This window comes from Magnolia sinica, chromosome 8 (genome assembly GCF_029962835.1).
Source record: "Magnolia sinica isolate HGM2019 chromosome 8, MsV1, whole genome shotgun sequence".
NCBI lineage: Eukaryota > Viridiplantae > Streptophyta > Magnoliopsida > Magnoliales > Magnoliaceae > Magnolia > Magnolia sinica.
Window position 1 is genome coordinate 28,662,233 of NC_080580.1, and position 19,630 is coordinate 28,681,862.

The following is a 19,630-nucleotide window of genomic DNA, read 5'->3' on the forward strand; positions in this document are numbered from 1 at the left end:
TTCTCAATGCATATTGGTTGTATTTGATTGGTTTTATGTTGGATGTGTGTATATTTTTAGACCCCTGCTTTTTTATGCACACACCCCTTTTCCCCTATTTTTTAGACAGCATATTTGGAATGGTACTGACACTTCTTTGGTGCCATAAGGAATATAGTGATTTCTTTTGTTTTTTTCCTTCTCTATTTGTTGGGTATTTGGATTTTGAGTTTATCTTCTATGAGATTTTATTTGATGGGTATTTTTTACTTGCATGCATATGATTTTCTTTGATGAGTTTTTTTTTTTTTTTGGTTGACTATCTGTACTTTATAGGTAGCCACTATTTACGACTCCCTTTTGATGCATACTCCCCTTTTTTCTAATATTGGTATTAGAATAGTATTGGCATCCCCTTTTCTGGTACCATTTGATTCCATGGTAGATTGTTAGTACACAAAAGAATAGTACATCTTTATTTTAGAGAAGTACTGGAGCATGATTCTAGAACAAGAAGTACATAAAAGGGGTATAAATGGCTGTTTCCAAATTTTATTTGTAAAAGAGGACAAATTTTATTTATCTATTTATTTATTCTTGATCCTGGGGTATTTTCAGGTGTTGATCCTAAGTCCATACTATGCGAATTCTTCAAAGCCGGGCAATGTACCAAAGGTTTCAAGTGCAAGTTCTCACATGATTTGAATGTCCAGAGGAAAGGCGAAAAGATAGACATTTACAGTGATAAACGTGATGAAGGTAATAATGCTGATGACCGATTGTTGTTGTGGTTGTTTTTATTGTTGTTATTGTTACTATATAATTGTTGTTGTCTGGTTTAGAAACAATGGAGGATTGGGATCAAGAGACATTAGAGAAGGTTGTGGAGTCGAAAAAGATGGAGTATAATCAAAACAAACCGACTGAGATTGTGCGTGTTCTCTGCTCTCGTCTACCATTGCGTTTTCTTTTTCTTTGTCCAAACCATGTTCCCAGATTTCTAATCAAAGTGACTTGATAATATGCTCAACCTAGAAAATAATAATTTTTGTGCTGTGTTATTACGTTGCATGATGAGAACCACCCTGTATTTGTTTTGGATATCTTTTTGCATGATGAGGGATTATGGTTTAATTCATATTTCATTTGCATGATGGAGGTGCAATGGATGCATATCGAAGTTTGTTGAGAAGCTTGAGAAGATCTAAACCAAAAAAACTAGTGGTGACGACATTATGAAATTGTGGAAGACTTTATCCATCAGGATAAAGAAAATGCTATGTGATACTTTATTATATGTGCCTGAAGATACATTTGTTGATAACCATGTTTTTCAAACTGAGATCACATGAACTATATTACTATAGCCAACATGATCTTGCACCTTTTCGTTGTCAAGTTCACAAATAATGTCCGATCTTCGCTCCTTGCACCTTGAATCAATGCATTCATTTGCTATGAGCACCCCATCCATTACCTATTTGCTGTCAATTAAAGCCCCGTGTTTTGGAGATTATCCATGAATATGATATCAATCTGGTCACAAGAACTTTTGCCAAAATTTTGTAGGCACCTTTAATCAGACTAATAGGCTTGAAGTCTCTCATGCCCTTGGCCTCTCTCTTAGGAATCAATGTTATCAAAGAAGCCCTCAACCTTTTGGGCAATCATCCCCTATCATAGAATTATGAAGTAAAGGTGGGAAGATCATCTTTCACCTTCCTCCTAGAACATCTGATAAAAGGCAAGAGGAAAAACCTTTGGACCAACGCTTTATCTCTCCCGAGGTATTCAATAATGGCAACGGTGGCAATAACGGCCACCAACATTACCATTACGGTATAGGCCGTTATGGCATTTTGTTTTTACGAAAAAAAAACCATATTAACCTCGTAACGGACTGTTATCTGAGTATCACTGTTACTGTTTTGCAACGGCCATCAGGATCATTATGAACCGTTTTTTAATGCCTTGATCTCTTTCCAGTTCTAAAATTGACGTTTTAACATCATCCACCCCTTTACCATAAAAAAAAAACCTAGTCTTCCCCAATTGGCCGTTGCAACCAACTTGTCTCCTCTTTTGGGAACCTATCAAATATGTTGGGAAAGGTGGGTTTCGGGGTAAGGTGGAGAAAGTGGATGGCAGAATGTGGGTTCCGTTTAGCTCATTTCTTCAGTCCGTGTAAACGAACCTCCTAAAGGCTTATTTAGAAGTTCAAGGGGGCTGCTTTAGGGAGATCCCTTAGCCCCTCTCTTATTTGTCGTGGTGGTGGAATCTCTTAATACTGGTGTGCCGTAAAGGCCGTTACAAGGCCATAAAGGCTGTTACGAACGGTGGTGACCGTTACACGTTATGGGGTCGTAACGGCCGTAACAACCATTATGGAAAAGAATGACCTGTAATTGCTGTTAACGACACATTTCATCTCTATAAAGGCCATGATAGGCCCATAATTGTCTATTATGGGGCAGATACAAGTTTTCTATGCTTTTTAATCAACATTATAGAGTGGATAAAGATTTTTTGGGATTTTTTTTTTTAAAATAAAAAAGAGATATCGTAACAGCCATTATGGGGGATGTAACAACCGTTACGACCTGTATCGTAAAGGTAACGGTGGTGGCCGTTACTGTCACCATTACTGTTACAAAACACCTTGCTTGGTAGAATGTTAGACAAGTGGTGTTTCAAAGGGCTTATTAGTTGTTTCATTGTGTAGTAAGCTAATGGCTAGGTATCTCACCTTCATTGTGTGGATGTTATTCTTTTGTTTTGTGGTGCAAGCATGTAGCAAGTCATTACCCTGTTAGTGGAGGGTTACGAGTTTAGAAAGAAAAAAATGATTTTTTTTTCCTGAAGTTTGTGGGATTATATAAAGATCTCTTAATGGGGGCAGCTAGAACCGGCCAAAACTGAAGAACCTTATGTTCAATTAGATTAGGAAGTAGAAGTGGCTTGGGTGGAGAGACCAATCAAGGAAGAGGAGGTCCTTGAGGCCGTAAAATCCTTGGGGAGGGATCAAGCCTTGCGTCCCTGACGGTTTTCCTATGATTTTTTTTTTTTCCAGATCTTTTGTGATATGGTCGAAGGGGTTTCGAGGCTTTTATTATTGAGTTCCATGCTAGAAGTCATTTGTCCAAAGACAGTGTGGCAACGTTTATCCTTATTCCCAAAAAAGGAAGGGGCATAGAGCTTAGTAGATCATCGTCCGATTAGCCTAATTGGTAGCCCTTATAAATTTCTTGCAACAAAGGTTAGAAAGGTGCTTGTAGAGGTCATCTTGAATGCACAAGGGGCATTCCTATTCAGTAGGCAAATCTTGATAGTGCATAAATGCGCCGATTACATATGTAGAGCTAAATATCTGGGGTGATATCAAGCTTGGTATTCGAAAGGCCTGTTTCTACATCGACATGGAGTTCTTCAAATATATTTTGGGCAGATTGGGTTTTGACACAAAATGGCAAGGATCAAGGATGGGTGGAGTGCATGGGTTCAACATACATCTCAGTTCTTGTAAATGGGTCTCCAAAAGTTCTCAGGGTCTTAGACAAGGTGATCTACTCTCCCTCTTCTATTTATTGCAGTGGGAGAGGCCATCAACAAAATGCTAGAAATGCATTGGCATCTAGACTTATTCAAGGTTTCATGGTTGAAAATGCAAACTTCCACCAAATCACCCATCTGTATGCAAACGACATGTTTTTATTTTGTGGGGCAAATAGGAGACATGTAGATTGTTTGTGTAAATTATTCGATGCTTTGAAGCGGTGTCAGGACAAAAGATAAACATCCATAAAATCAAACTTATGGGAGTTAGCATTAGTGAAGAGGAGATTAATGATTATGCTCAAGTCTTCGAATTCAAGAGAAGGAAGCCTCCATCTACTTATCTTGGCCTTCCATTATGCATTGGGAAACCAGGGAAGCGCTTGTGGGACAATTCTTGAAAGAATGCAATGCAAGTTATTAGGATGGAAAAGCAAACACCTCCCCTTTTGTGGTTGAATAATTTTGATAAAGGCAGCCCTTGCTAATATGCTATTACCACTTTTTGTTGGTTGCTTTTTCCAATGCCCTGCGGGTGTAGTGGAGAGGTTGGAAAGAATGCAAAGAGAGTTCCTTTGGAGAGGTGCAAAAGGAAAAAAAAAGGAATTTCATTTATCATTTAGTCAGCTAGGTTGAGATTTGCAAGCCAAAAGAGTGTGGGGGTCCTGGTATCAGATCCTTGAAGATTTTCAACCTAGCTCTCCTTCCCAAATGGTTGTGAAGGTTTGAGTTAGAAAAGTATAGCTTACGTAACAAAGTGAAGACATATAAATATGGAGAGGGTAAGGGTTCAGTGGTTCACATCTGCTTCATCCTTATACAATACTTAAGGAATTTGGAAGGCAAAGTGGCAAATTCTTTCAAAGATGAGATCCGATTTGAGTTGGGAGGTGGAACTTGTATAAGGTTCTGGGAAGACAATTGGTGTGATGACAAACCCCTCAAGGTATCCTTTTCCCAATTATATAGTGGCCAATGAGAGAGATGTCTTCACCCTGCTATGTATTTCGGCAACGGGGGAGCAACTGGGTTGGAATCTTAAGTTTAAAAGGGACTTCTTGAATAAGGAAGTCATTGAGCATATCAGGGTGATCGGACTTCTTCATGATAGGGTAATTTACTTGCTGAAAGGGATTTGGAGCCTTCAGAGTTAGCTCCTTCTACTTAAGACTCCAGAAACCATAATTGTAGGAAAGGGGCCCGGTTAGCCAGAGATGAAGATACCTAGGGCCCATCCGGTTGGTAGCTTTTGGATAGTTAGCCAGAAAGAACAATATTTAGGTGTTGGACAATCTAAGGAAAAGACAAATGATTTCCCAATGCTTGCATCTTACGTCTTCATGATGAGGAAAACATCGATCACCTCTTTCTTCATTGCCCCTTTTCCAGGAAAGCATGGGACATTCTTTGCACTTTTGGAGGTCTATTGGATCATGCTGCGCAATTTTGGGAACTTATGATTTGTATGGCATGAATCTAGAACAAGGAGAGAGAAAAAGATGATATGGCGGCTAGTTCTTTTGTCCATCATATGGTTGATTTGGCTAGAATGCAATGCAGAAATTTTCAAGATAAAGCATCATCCTTAAGCCAAGTGTTCTATGAGGCTAAAAGGATGGCCATTGAATGAGCTAGGGTGGATAAATCCTTTGCAGGGGTGCCCTTTAGTGGCTTTTCAGGGCCATTGTGGGAAACCTTCTTCTTTGTATTAGCCGGATGACTTTTCATCGTCCTTTCTCTATCCTCTTCTAATGCCTTTTTAATAATATTTACATTACCCTTAAAAAAGGATCAAGTCATTAATTTAAGGAAACAAATTAGATGCTTCCAGGTAGTCTCGTGTCAGAAAATGAACATCCAAAGAAGTGAAATTCTTGGCATGCGGATTGGAGCGAATATCATTTAGGAGCTTGTAGGATCTGGATTTAAACTTTGTGTAGTCTTCCTTCTAAATTCTAAATACTTGGGTGGGCCTACTGTTGTGTGTGGGAAAACCCAACACAGAATCTTTGGGATTTTGTTATGGAGAGGTTGGAAAGGAAGTTGTCAATGTAACCTTTAAAAAAAAGGGAAGTTGCGAGTGTGTGGAAGTATAGATTTTTATCTCCAGGAGGTAGTTTGATGTTCAAAATATTGCCCCTTGCAAATATTCCAGTGTCTTTCATGAAGTTATCCGGGTATCTAGCTACATTGTAAATAAAATGGAACAAATTCAAAGAGAGTTCTATAGAGGGGGATGGATGAGAAGCGTAAGTTTCACCTGGTAGAATGGGAAAGTTCTGTAGACTTAATGTGGGTGAGCAGCGGTAAAAGATCTCATAACTATGAATCGAGCTGTTGGGAAAGTCGCTATGGAGCTCCAACATTGAGCAAGGATTTGGTCTATCAAGGGGCTAGGGTTCTAGCTTTTGCTTGGTTTGTGGGTTTGACGAAGTCCTTATGGTGGATCAGCTTCTAAATACAGTAATGATCATTATAAATCTTGTCTTCTTTGCCTGAGAAACACAAAAAAGCTGACAGTATTTTAATTCATTGTCAGTTTGTGGCTATTGTCTAGTAGGGGCTTTTTGCTTAGTTAAAATACTGTTTAGATCATGCCCCAGATGATTGCTGATCTCTTCCTAGTGTGGCACTGGGAGACATCTGGCAGGAAGAGGCATTGGATTTGGGGAATACCCTTGCTAGCGGGTTTGTGGATGATTTGGAAGGAAGGAAATAATTGAACTTTTTAACAAAAAATTGGATAGGCTACAATAGCTTTTCCACAGGAAGGTAGCTGATCTGGTGCTGTCCTTGAAGGAGTTTGAGGGCTGTATTAGGGATGTGCTGTGGAACATAGGGGTTGATATGTTATTCTTGCTTTTTGGGATGAGGAATCCTCATCACCTTTCCTGTATTAAATTGAACTTTTAGCCTCCTTTGCCTGGATTTTAATAAAATTTATTGTTAGCAGTAAAATCTTTCCAATCATGCTAACATTTTGAAACATACACTAACATGTTGAGATAGACACGTCTATATTCCTGTATGTAGATTGGTAGCAGCTTACCTTCAGTCTTCTTGCAACTATACATAAAAGAAAGATATATTAGTAGCTTGAAATTCTCTCACAAATTTGTGGAAGGAATCAAGATTGGTCTCAAGATGCTGATTCGTTCGTAGACTTCATCTCTATGTTGGGAATCTCTGCCTTCTTCACAATCCTTTACTTTTTTTTTTTTTTTTTTTTCAATAGAGTTGTCACCATTGCTCTGCTGCACATGGTTCAAAATGGAGGGACATTAAAACTGACATGACATCCTTGACCGATATTAGACAAGGAAAAAGTAGATACTCACCTTCATTGTTTGAAGTCTGGACAACGAACTTAAACCCTTTATTAAAGGGGATCTATTTGACACACTGGCAAAGTGTGATGGTTGATACACAGGCGCTCAAAAATGGTACACGTGGCACACATTTGCTAAATCGAACTGACTGAAACTGTGGAAACCAGTGTAGATTTGTCGTCATCCTAAAATCAGATTGATTGGACGACACTAACCTATGATCAATGGGTGTTCGTTGAAAATTTTCATTTCAACCGTCCATGAATGCCCACCAATAGGCCTAGTTAGAAAATTGAATAATTTGAAGCTTTTGGTTATGATCCATCTAAATAAGAGCTTACTTTTCGAATAGTGCAATTTGAGTTACTTGTACAATTTCTTGTGCCTAAATATCAACCTCATTTTGCCAATGTTTTAAGGTTTCTATTTATTAAATAGGTTACCGTTTCATAGGAGGACTGTAATAGATGTGATTCTGGTTCCTCATTTCAATAACTAAGCAGGTGGAATTTGAGGCATCATCGATGAAAGCTGCATAGACTATCCAAGACGAGATCATGAGAGGGCCAGCCCCACGCATTGAAGTGACTAGACTAAAAAGTCTAGGGTGTCTTTTTCATTAGGTTTGAAGGCAACTTACTGTATGTTCACAAGAACAAAGCAACCGTAACGCCCCGAATTTCTGTACCCGTGCTTCGAAATCCCGAGTGTTAGCTTGGAAAAAATACAACGTAGTTACATTTTTGTGTGTTCAATCATCGTTCACATTTATATAGTAGGCATCAAACAGAAGCAAAGTAAACTGAACTTTGAAATTTAATTCAAACAACACAGTAATCCACAAGTTGTCCTCCCAATTGGGGACTTGTGACAAAACAGATTGTTCCTGAAATTTTCCTACTAAAATGACATGCAACTAGCTTCTGATTGAGCTCGAAGAGCTTCGCTATACTCTGATACGACGTCTTCTCCACTGGCTCCTCTCTCAAATGCTTAGGCAAATTGCCATGCTCCTCTAGTCATTCATTGTCTGTTGGTGTATATGCGAATACACATAAAAGAATGAGTATTCATCTCGGTGAAAACTCCCTTACCCCAAGATTTACACATCCATCATCAATGTCTAGTATAGTGTTCAGAATAAACAAAGCAATTACAATAATTATATAACTATGCGAATCTTGATTAATGTATGAATGCACTCACGATGCAAAAGAACTACCGTATGATGACCTAACATCATTAAGGACATACATTGGCATCATGTACTTCATACAATGGCCTGGCATCCTAAGGAACATACATCGGCATCATGTCCCGGCATCAATAAGGACATATATCGGCATCATGACCCGACATTCCAAGTGATATGAAAAGTGCCATGAATTCATGATTAGCCAAGCCTTTATTAATCCAGTCTACATACAACCAATTATGGAAAACTCCTTTTACACTTAGTGTCCCTTCAACTCATCAAACCATGATCAATTAATTATCATTGTAAACATAGTTCAGTATGGACATCCACAAAAGGGAAAACCCACGATGTAAGTGAACGGCTAGACAATGACCCGACATCACAAAGAACATACGTCGGCATCATGATCCGGCATCACTAAGGACATACATCAGCATCATGACCCGGCATCCCGATTGACATACATTTGTGTCATTCAATAAGTTCAGTGGTGCCATGAATACATCAAATATGTCACAAAGTGACGTTCAATCATAAACCATCATAGTATTAAGTCCGTAACCAATGGGCCAATTAAGCTTCAAGGTATTTCCAAAGAGATGTTTTCACAACCATTCAACAGAGAGTTTTCAAATGTTATTTCCATACAGACCCTCTTCATGGGTCATATTTCAATCAAGTCTTTGATGTAATAATTCAAACCACGTCCCAAGGTGTATTAATCAACTCATACACCACATCAACTCCCTTCTCAACATGAAACATTTTCATTTCCAATCATTAAGCAAATAATACATTTGGAGAGTCACTAATGCCATCATTTGCATCAAGGATTTACACATGCTAGAGTTGAAATAACATGTGGCAACAATCTAATTGTTTAATAAAATTAAACATACTGGAGTTGAAACAACATGTGGCAACCATCTAAACATTTATTGAAATCAAACATGCTAGAATTAAAAATAAGAATATAAATTACTCAAATCAAGAGATCTAATCACAAGCAGTTAGGTATGCTAAAGTTGTGCAACATGTAGGTAAGCAAATCAAGAGAGTTTAATTACATGGTAATAACATTACAATTAATAAAAAAATAGAATTTCTAATAAAGCTATAACTAGACTAGGGAAATAGGCAGAAAGATTGAAGGGAATCCTCACCTTCAAATCAAATTTCGCTCAAATGGGGTTCGAAAAGTGTAAACCGGCCCAAATGCAATTCGTTTGAGGTTAGATCTAAAGATGAGATTTGGGGAAATCAACATCCCATATTGCAATTAAGATTCTAAAATCAATCAACCTAATTCAAGCTCAATTTATAATTATAAAAGAAGCTTTAGAGATAGACTCACCTCCACTACTTGGGTCGACTGAATACGCAGTCCAACACGAACTCGCACACAGTAGATCTAGATGATGTGCTTGGGAATTCAAATTCCCTTCCACTCAAATAAGAATTAAAATCAATTAATCTTCAAATCCAACTCGATTTAGAATTATAAAACTCTTAGAGGCAACTCGCTTGACTTGGCTTGAATCAAATCAACTTGATTCCAACTCGGCCCAAATGAAGGAATCAAAACATGGGATTTATATATTTCAACAAGAACTAAATGACCTAAATCTAGACTGAATTATAATCCCAAAAATTTTAAAATCAACTTACCTCAACTCGCTTGACTCGGCTCAACTCAACTCGGAGGCAACCCGATCTCGACTTGGACTCGAGATATATCTAGTCATGGAATTTGGGAAATTTTAATTTCCCACAGTAATTAGAATTGAAAATCAAATAACCTTAAATTAAGCTCAATTTAAAGTGCTAAGCACCTTAGAATCAACTCGCCTTTGTAGTTTGACCCAATTTAACCCAACTCGAGTCTCGACTCAGCCACAACTCAATGTGAACACAAACTCCACGAACCGGCTGTTGCGTCTTTGGACTGAATAGATCCAAACCAGACCTCAATCGACGCTGGACTCAGGAAACTCATTGAGTCAACCCGGTAGTAACTCGGTGACAAGGTGGTGGTGACTCGGCTTGCCACAACTTGGACCTAAATTGAGATTTCTTAGAACCTGTTGATTTGCAACAGTTGCTGGACCACACTCGTTCCAATACTCAGCTAGCGGAACCCAATTTGCTCCCAAGACAGCCTGACATGGGCTGAACTCGGTGACTTGCTGAGTCAACTTAGCAACCAGCACCCCTTTCTCCTTCTTCTTCCTTCTCCGTTCCTTCTTTCCTCTCTGCCTTTTGGAAGTCTAGCAGTGAATCTGGATAACCAGACTTGCCCAGACTCGCCTCAAAACTCGTCTAGCAAGTCGGTGTGGGACTCTCGGACTCGCCTGGCTTGCACTAAAAACTCTCATTTGTTATAGCGGACCATTAGCATAGTGTGCTTTAGGTGTTGAGCGAGAAACGTCTCTTCTTTTGTCTCGATTTATTCACTGATTTGAAACGTCAGCACATCGTTTTCTTATTGATTCCAAGGGCGGCAGTGTTCGTTGAATGAAGTCTATCCGAACCGAATTAACACTTCTTAGATTAGGTTAGGCCTCTTAAGCACCATGATGGCATGTGTGGTGTTCACATGATCTGCTCTGTACTGCATGTGGGCTTAGCAAAGCTCCACTCGAGTGGTACAAAGCGATGAAAAATTAAGTTTTTAGATTATTCGATAAAATGACTAATCTATTTTGTAAAACCTACAGAAGTTTCTCATCATTGATTACTTAGAAGCTTTCCTTATTTGTTTTTGTGTATGGTTCCTCATCTCTGTGTATATCTGGTCTTCTTGTTTTTCGGCTTCAATAAAACTTTGTTATCATTAAAATAAAAGAAAAAAGAAAGACCATCTCGTACTGTCAATGTCAAATTTTCTTATCCTCAAGTGAACTGTCAATATGCTACTCACTTGACTTGCCTGAGAGATTCACCAAAAGAATTGATTTCTCATTTGAAAGATTCTACGCATTGGTTTATGCACCTCTTTGTTGATGAGGTGAAACTTATCCCCCCGACTCAGGAGGTTAGGCTTTGATGAGAGTGGTCCTCCTATCCCTTACCATTTGGTTCCACTTCCTTTCTTCTAAATTCTTTTAATAGTCTAAAAAAGAAGCAATATTTGGCTTGCCCAAGAGGAAGATCTAGATCAGCATATGGAAGCTTCACAAAGCCACAACCAACCTTTGTCTCTTGAATCTTCACTAGCTCCTCATTTGCAGTTGTGTCTGCCGAAGCACTTATTTTTAATTAACCGGTAGACTTGTGACTGCTTTAAAGTATCTAAGAATGCCCTTTCAAATTGACAACCTACTTCATACTTTTCGTTTTTTGGGAAGGGCAACGAAATTTTATTTAATGGGAGAAAAAAGCTCAAAGAATGACATCAACAAAAACCCAAAAAACAAGCAGCTAAAGCCAAAAAACAAAGGCCAATCCTCTTGGCCAAACTCCCTAAGGCATGATGCCCAACTAATAACATCAAGCCTTACTCTTTTGTATACCTCTTTCTTTGACTCACAATTGTTATGGAAGCTCTGATTATTACTTCCCCTTAAGTTGGAGCATATATATCTATCATACCCAGCTTACTACTAGTACTACTAAAAGAACTCTATGTGTGAGGTAATGGCTTAGTGAAAATGTCCGCCAATTGAGCTTTGGAATGCACATGTTCCGTATTGATCTCCTTGGATGCTATCTTCTCCCTAATAAAATGACAATCCACTACTATATGCTTCGTTCTTTCATGGAAAATTGGATTATTGACTTGTGTGTGATTTGCTGCCTTGTTATCACAATAAAGGACCATCATCTCCCCATCAAACAGCTGGAGTTCTTGGAGAAGTGATTTGACCCATAACAGTTTGCATACAGTGTGGCCCATGGCTTGGTATTCTACCTCTGCACTTGACCTAAATACTACAATTTGTTTCTTACTTTTCTAGGTCACCAAGTTCCCTCCAACAAGTGTGTAATACCTAGAGGTGGACTTCCCATCTGTTGCTGAACCTGCCCAATCAGCGTTAGCATACAACTCGACCTGGAGATGTCTGTATGATCTGTAAATAAGTTCTTGTCCTTGAGCTCTTTTTAGGAAACAGCCGATGCGTAGGACAACATCCCAATGCTGTACTCTTGGTTGATGCATAAACTTTCTCACCATTTTTACTGCAAAGGAGATATCAGGTCAAGTGACAGTCAGGTAGATAAGTTTGCTCAGAAGTCATCTATACCTCTTGGTATCTTCAAGTAGTTCACCTTGATCATTAGACAATTTAGTAGATCGTCCATTGGTGTGTCACATGGTTTGCACCCCATCAACCCAGTTTCTACCAACAAGTCCAATGCATTTTTCCAATGAGATAAAATAATCCTTGTACTTGATTGGGCCACTTTAATTCCTAGGAAATACCTTGGGTTTCTAACATCCTTTGTTTGAAATTGTTCTTGGATATGATGCTTGACTTCTGATATGCCCACGTCTTTGCTTCCTATGGTGATAACATTGTCAATATAAATAATTAGGTTACCATTCCCTATGAGTTTTGCTTCACAAAAACATAGTGATCCTCTCTGCACCTATGAAAACCAAAGCCGACCAAAACGTGAATAAAATTTTCGAACCAGGCTCTTGGAGATTGCTTCAATCCATAGATGGCTTTTGAGCTTGCATGTTTTCCCACTTTCCCCTTGAGCAATAAACCCAAGAGGTTGCTCCTTGCAGACCTTTGCCATTGAGATAAGCATTCTTTACATCCAACTAGTACAATAGCCATGACCCGTTATTTGCCATAGTAATCAAAACTTGCACAAAAGTTAGTTTTGCAATGAGCGAGGTCTCATAATCTAGCCTAACAATTCGAGTATACCCTTTTGTGACAAGTCTCGCTTTAAGTTGTTCAATAGATCCATTGGGTTGGTATTTAATGGTATATACCCATTGACAACCGATTGTCTACTTTCTTGGAAGTAATGAGACCAATGTCCATGTTCTAGTTTGGTGCATAGCAAATGTCGTTTTCCATGGCTCTTCGCCAACCAAGGTGTACCAGTGCATCATGGTGTGAAGTATTGATCACCTCATGTGACAAGGTCATGGCATATGAGTAGTAGCAAGGGTGCGAAAGGTGGTGAAACACAAAATTAGAAATGGGATGTAAAGTACAAAAATAGGTACCTTTTTGAAGGCCATAGGTAGATCAAGTTCAATGGTTGACTTAGCGACCGTAGATGGAGGTGATGGTGGTGGACATGAATTGGATGCTCCATGATTATCAGCAAGAGGCTTTGAAATGGGCACAAGCGGAGAGACAACAGATGGTCGAGGAATTTTGGAATGGTTCCCCCCCTTACTAGGAGTAGAGAAATAGGGAATATCCTAAAAAAATATTACTTCAGCACTAATGTTAATCTGATTAGTTATTGGATCAAAACACTTGTAACCTTTCTGTGTGCGAGAGTAGCCAAACACACTTAATGGCACGTGTGTCAATTTATCTTATTTGAAACCTAGTTTTTGGACAAAAGGTAGTGCAATTGAACACACGTCCTGGTGATGGGAATGGTGGCACACTAGCAAACAACACAGAAAAAAGGAGTTTGACCATGAAGCATATAGTTGATGGTTGCCTTTCAATTAGGTGACAAGCTAAGAATAGCCTAGCTCCATAAACATTTGGGAATGTTCATATGAGTTAATAAAGATCTTGCCACCTCTAACAAATGTCGGTTTTCCCTTTTCCACAACCCCATTTTGTTGGGTTGTATGGGGACAAAAGGTCTGATGAGTTATTCCACTAGATGCAAAGTATTCTTATATGGAGCTAGACATGTATTCAGGAGCAATATCAGATTGAATTTTTTTTTTTTTTTTTTTCTTTTTGAATCTGAGTTCTAAGTTCTGCATGGAAATACTTAAACATATCAAATACCTCTTGATCTATTATTATTCATGTACACCCATGTCATATGAGAGTACTCATCAATAAATGTAATTAAGTATAAAAAATTATTCAAATCCGGGACCCGCATAGGACCCCACACCACTAAATGTACCAATCCAAAAGAAGTAGAATTATGATTATTTAATCTAGGCAAATAAGTGGATCTACTATGTTTAGCCAACCGACATGCTTCACAATTTATTGAGGACATACTTAACAAAGATGGAATTATTTTCCTTAAAGACTCAAGATGGATGAGCTAATTGGGTGTGCCACTGTAATGGGGTGGTATCTCTCGCATTGAGAGCAACTACAAAGCTTCTCAGTTCAAAGTAGTATAGACCACACTACTCATAGACCCCACGGATCATCGCCTTTGTCTGAAGGTCCTGAAACACATGGTAAGAGGTGCAAAAGGTTATCGAGCCATTCGGGTATGTTACTTGACTGATAGAAAGAAGGCTAAGAGGGAATTTTGGAGCATAAGGGCTTGTTTGGATTAGATTACATCATAGAAAATATTGAAAATTTCATCCTTGATTTTGCCTTAAGTTTGTTTGGCAAAAATAGAGAAACGAAAATTCAAACTCGTGGAATTCCCCTGACATTATGTCAGTTTAATCAAAGATATCCCACGGGAAATACATCTCACTACAGTGAGACTTGGCTGGTACCCCATAACAAGCGATTTGGGTGGCACCCTGACCATGGGGTCCACCTTAATGTATGCGTTACATATCTAAGCTGTCCATGCATTAATGTAGGCCTCACATACTTGATTACCTCTCCCTTCTAAACGCATGATTAGTCAAATCAGTAGAAAGTCCTGCAATTTACATCTTAACCCAAACACATGCATTAGTTAGTCAAAATACACTGCCCACCACTGTCAGACAAGGTATTCCGTATCGGTAACGGTGGCCGTAACGGTCACCACCATTATCGATACGGGTATCGACTATAATGGCCGATATGGGGGCGTAACGACTCCCGTAACAGTTGAAAATTTTCTTTTGCTCGAAAAATTCTGAAAAATATCTAGAAAATCAAGAATAATGTAAATATTTCAAATATGTATTCATTTTTTTTTGTTTTAAACATGTTTATGGTAGTGCAACGTTTCACTTTTTGGTGAGAGTGTTGTATCGGGCTGTCTAGTGAATTGTTTAATATGATTATGTCTCTAATGTTTACACATCACAATCAAGCATTAGAACTAAAAATAAGAAAAAGGCATAAATACTGCTTTTTTAATTTTTGAAAAAAGGCCCACGGAGATTCTATTCGCTCAAATCACTTCAATCCACAGTTTTAATCTTAAAAGTTATAGTTAGAGTGGTTGAAATCTGTTGTAAAATGATATAGGAGAGTTTTTGGAATGAGAAAAGTGAATTTAAATAGAAAAAAAAGTGATCGTTTTTCGACTGTTACGGGAGTAACGGTCGTTATGCCCTGTAACGGCCACTGTAATGGCTGATACAGTCTCAAAAAACTAACTGCCCCTTTTCACCCCCGTATTGCCTAATGGTCATGGCCATTACCTATACGTATTAGCCTTTATGGGCGTATCATAATGGATACGGCTTGCTGTCAGTGTAATGGGTAAGTCATAATTTGCTTATTTCCAATACAATACCAAGGTAAGTGGCAATCCAAACAGGCCCTAAAGGAATTTTGGAACATGAAGGATTGATGGTAAAACAAACTTTGTATTGGGTGAGTCAGTCTCTCTGCCGAGAACTATGTATAATGAACCGTCGGCGGGATATTTAGGAGAATGCATATATGTATGAGAAAAGGGTAATGTTACATGTCATGTGATCAGTGGCCCCAGAGACAATCACCCAAGGTGAGAAGCTAGGGGATGTGACTAGGGCATCACTTTAATTTGCAAGATAGCTTGAGGGGGGTGGAAGAAGAATTTGCAACTATGCCTTTACTAATAAGTTTCTCGAGGTTTACACGACAGATCACCACTGAATCACTAGTGTTGGAAGGAGTGCCTCCAACAATAGATAATTCAACAACACAAAATGTAGAACCGGCTTGATTGGTGCAAGCAACACTAGTTTTCCGAAGAAAATCCCAACATTTGTCTATTGTGTGATTATTCTTTTTTGTAGTAAATGCAAAAGCACTGCTATCCATTCGAGTGACCTGTGTAATCATGAAGATGTGCCCGTCTCTGTCCTCTTCCTCCTATATGATCGCTATGCCACGTTGTCTGTCCTCGATTATTGTTGCTCACATTAGAGATAAGGCTGCATTGTCATTAGATGGTAACGTAGTAGATAAGGTCGATGGAGCTGAAACACGTAACACTTTGGTAAACACATCTGACAATGATGGAACCTTTTCACTTTCAAGGAGTTGGGTTGTGACCGGTTCCAAGTATGAACGAACTGTGGCAAGGAACAAAGTGACCCCAATTTCTTCTCTCTGTGCTATTGTTGGGCAATATCTTGAGTGAATGGGTGGTGTGGTTTCCACTCGTAAAAAAACCCATGAAACCTAGCACCGTGTTCATGGAGGTTCTCACATTGCCCCATCGTCCAAAACTCCTTGAGAATATCATACAATTGCTAAATATTTTTCTTATTTGAGTACATTCTTTTAAGGTGTTTCTTACCTCTTTAGCACTTTTATCATACATATGTTATGATCAACGTTTCTTCCATACTATAGATGAGCCAACTCATCACTTGACAATTATTCTCTTTCCACTAAGAGTATGTGTTAGATTCTTCATTATGCCTGTCATTGGTTAAGTGCCTCAATTTCCTCTTTGATCGTAGAAAACTTTTGACGGATTGGGCCCAGGGCAACAAGTTACCAACTCCTCTTAGCTTCATTGATGTGATATGTTGATTGTCAGTTTTGGGCTCTTGTTTCAAATCCATCATGCAATTAATCAAGAAGTGTAGGATGTGTTGAACGATGATAATCAAAACACAGGGAGGACACAATTGATCAACGTCATCTAAAACCCAAACAAAGAAGTAGTGTTGTGTGGACCATTTTCTTTGGGAAAAAAAGTTTCAGCGCTGTTGCTGACACATAGAACTGGAAAGATAGCAATGACGTCTAACAATCTTCATACGCAGATTTAATCTAATCCCTGTTTGACAATCAAGATTTCAACACCACAATGGATCCATTGATCCTACACAATCATGATCTGGTTTTCACGCCAGATCCGAATTGATGCAGGGGCATTTTGGTGTGATTCTAAGGATGCACTGTATCTCTACGTTGGGGTGAAGTGGCCCACGAGGTGGGGTCTGTGAGATGCATAATGGCCACGGGGTGGGGCCTACTGTGGGACCATGTGAATCAGGGACTTGTGCGAAGCGGGGGTTGCCCAAAGGGAGATCTCGCCTGGGTTTGCATGGGAGAGCCTGTGTATAGTGATAAACCGGTCCTTCCCCATCAGCTTTGGAGCTTTTGGTGCATTGGTCGATTGTCTGCTATCATGAATCCAACTGGTCGAAAAACAACATGAGAATCACATAAATTTTTACAGCTTCATGTGGTTGACTTAGAGAACCCAATTGCTTCTCCAAATTTTAAAAAAAGAAAAAGAAAAAGAGGGGAAGAGAGCGGATTGTGTTTACTAGATCAAAACGACTGATTGTGATCCCCCTTCAAACAAGCAAGATCTAACGGTTTTGAGAATCGCAACGTCCCTGGTTAAGATCAATGCTCTGGTACCATGTAAAAGAGCATGTAGATGGAAGAAGAGGTGAGGGGTGTTGAATGTCGAGATACAATTAGAAGAAGAAAAACATGGAAGAGAGAGAGAGAGAGAGAGAGAGAGAGAGAGAGAGAGAGAGAGGACGTGTTAGGGTTTACGCATTCTGCCTTTGCTTTATTAAAAAGAGAATATACACACCAGCCCACTGGCAATGTGTTCTGTAACGGTAACGGTGGCCGTAATGGCCAACACTGTTACCTTTATAATGCGGGTCGTAACGGCTGTTATGGCCCTCGTAACGGCCGTTACAGTCTCTTTTTTAATTGAAAAAAATCCTGAATAACATGTATTTGCCCCGTAATGTTGATTAAAAAGTATGGAAAACTTATATTTGCCCCATAACAGACAATTACGGGGCTGTTATGGCCTTTATAAGGGACGTAATGTGTTGTTAACAGCAATTACATCTCATTTTGTTTCCATAATGGCTGTTATGGCCGTTATGACCCCATAACATGTAACGGTTGCCACCATTACCTTTACGTAATGGCCTTTACGGCACACCATGCCCACTGGGCCCAATGGCAAAAGCAAGTATGGATCAGCCCACAATGATTTTCATAATGTCTTTTACAACCCACACATCTACCTTACTCTACCTTCACAAAACTTAGAGTTGGAATTATAATAATGCGTATGTGACTTGGACATTGAGGTTTTTAAAGGCTGGATTCCTCTCTGCTATTGTTTATTGGTCACTCTTCTTGCTTGTTCTTTGTTTTTCATCTATTTATGTTCCTTTTTCCTTGATTTGAAGGCTAATGAAATGCCCAAGAGATTTTGCATTCAGCATATAAGAATATCACCGAAGAGTTTCTGACATGCATCTCTCAAACTTTACTGTTATTATTTTTTGAAAACTAAGGGTGTCAATGGGTTTGCACTCTTTGGGCCCAGCCTGTCGCTAGTTGGATCAGCCCATGGTGTTTTCTGCCTGCTCTAAACTTTAAATCCGGTTAGTACTTGTTTCGGGCTTTTGTCAGTTTATTAATTTGTCAGATTGTGTCTGGCCCAGCAAGGTAAGGGCTTATGATAATGTATATGAGCTGTATGTATATGTAATACATATGAACAGATTATTATGCATGTAGGAATTGCTTAAAACGCTGGGGTTGGACCTGACAAACTTCTAATTAGGGCTGGGTTCTGGCCTAAAAGAACTTGGCTTGTTTTGGATTAGGCCAGGCTTGTGGTCGGGCCTCGTTTCTTTGGTTCAGGCTTGGACTGACTTTCAGATGGCTGAAGCCTAGCCCCTACCGGGCACCATCTAACTCGAAGTTAATAGTGTTTTCAGTAGTGTACGCAAGTAGCGTAAGCTACAGGGTATGTAGCGTAGCGTGGATAGCATAAGCTACCTGAAATCTCATTTTTTAAAAGTGTCTTTCCTATTTTAGTTTAACACCTATTTTAAAATGGTGATGACTTATACCTATGACACATGACACTACATTAAACTAATCCGGACCATCCAAACTGTGGTCCATATCGTAGATAGAGTACTTAGATCAATCCGGACCATCCAAATTGTGGTCTATATCATGCATTTGTAGAGAGAGAGAGAGAGAGAGAGAGAGAGAGAGAGAGAGAGAGAGAGAGAGAGAGAGAGATGCTCACCTGCACACTAGTTCTCACGAGCTATCGTGAGAACTTTTTGATAACTCATCTCCTGTGATATGAGCACAAATTCTGAACCGTCCATGTGATGCAGCACCCCTTGCAACCCCCAGGGCCCAATTTTACCCTGATCCAAAACTTTGGTGGGCCATGGCAAAAGGAAACGGTTTCCTACCTGTTGTATGTTTGGAAGTACCTGGGATTGGAGTCAAGTGGAATCAATTTCTGCAAATTGATATTCACTATTCTT

The 19,630-nt window shown here is 39.2% G+C and overlaps 1 protein-coding gene across 1 annotated transcript in view; it reads left to right on the forward strand.

Moving 5' to 3' along the window:
* Window positions 1-19,630, forward strand: part of LOC131253151 (zinc finger CCCH domain-containing protein 11-like) — a 29,382-nt gene that overhangs the window by 665 nt on the left and 9,087 nt on the right. Inside the window, exons 3-4 of the mRNA XM_058254009.1 lie at window positions 598-738; window positions 822-910. Coding sequence (XP_058109992.1) covers window positions 598-738; window positions 822-910 — 230 coding nt within the window. The remainder of the gene's footprint in view (window positions 1-597; window positions 739-821; window positions 911-19,630) is intronic.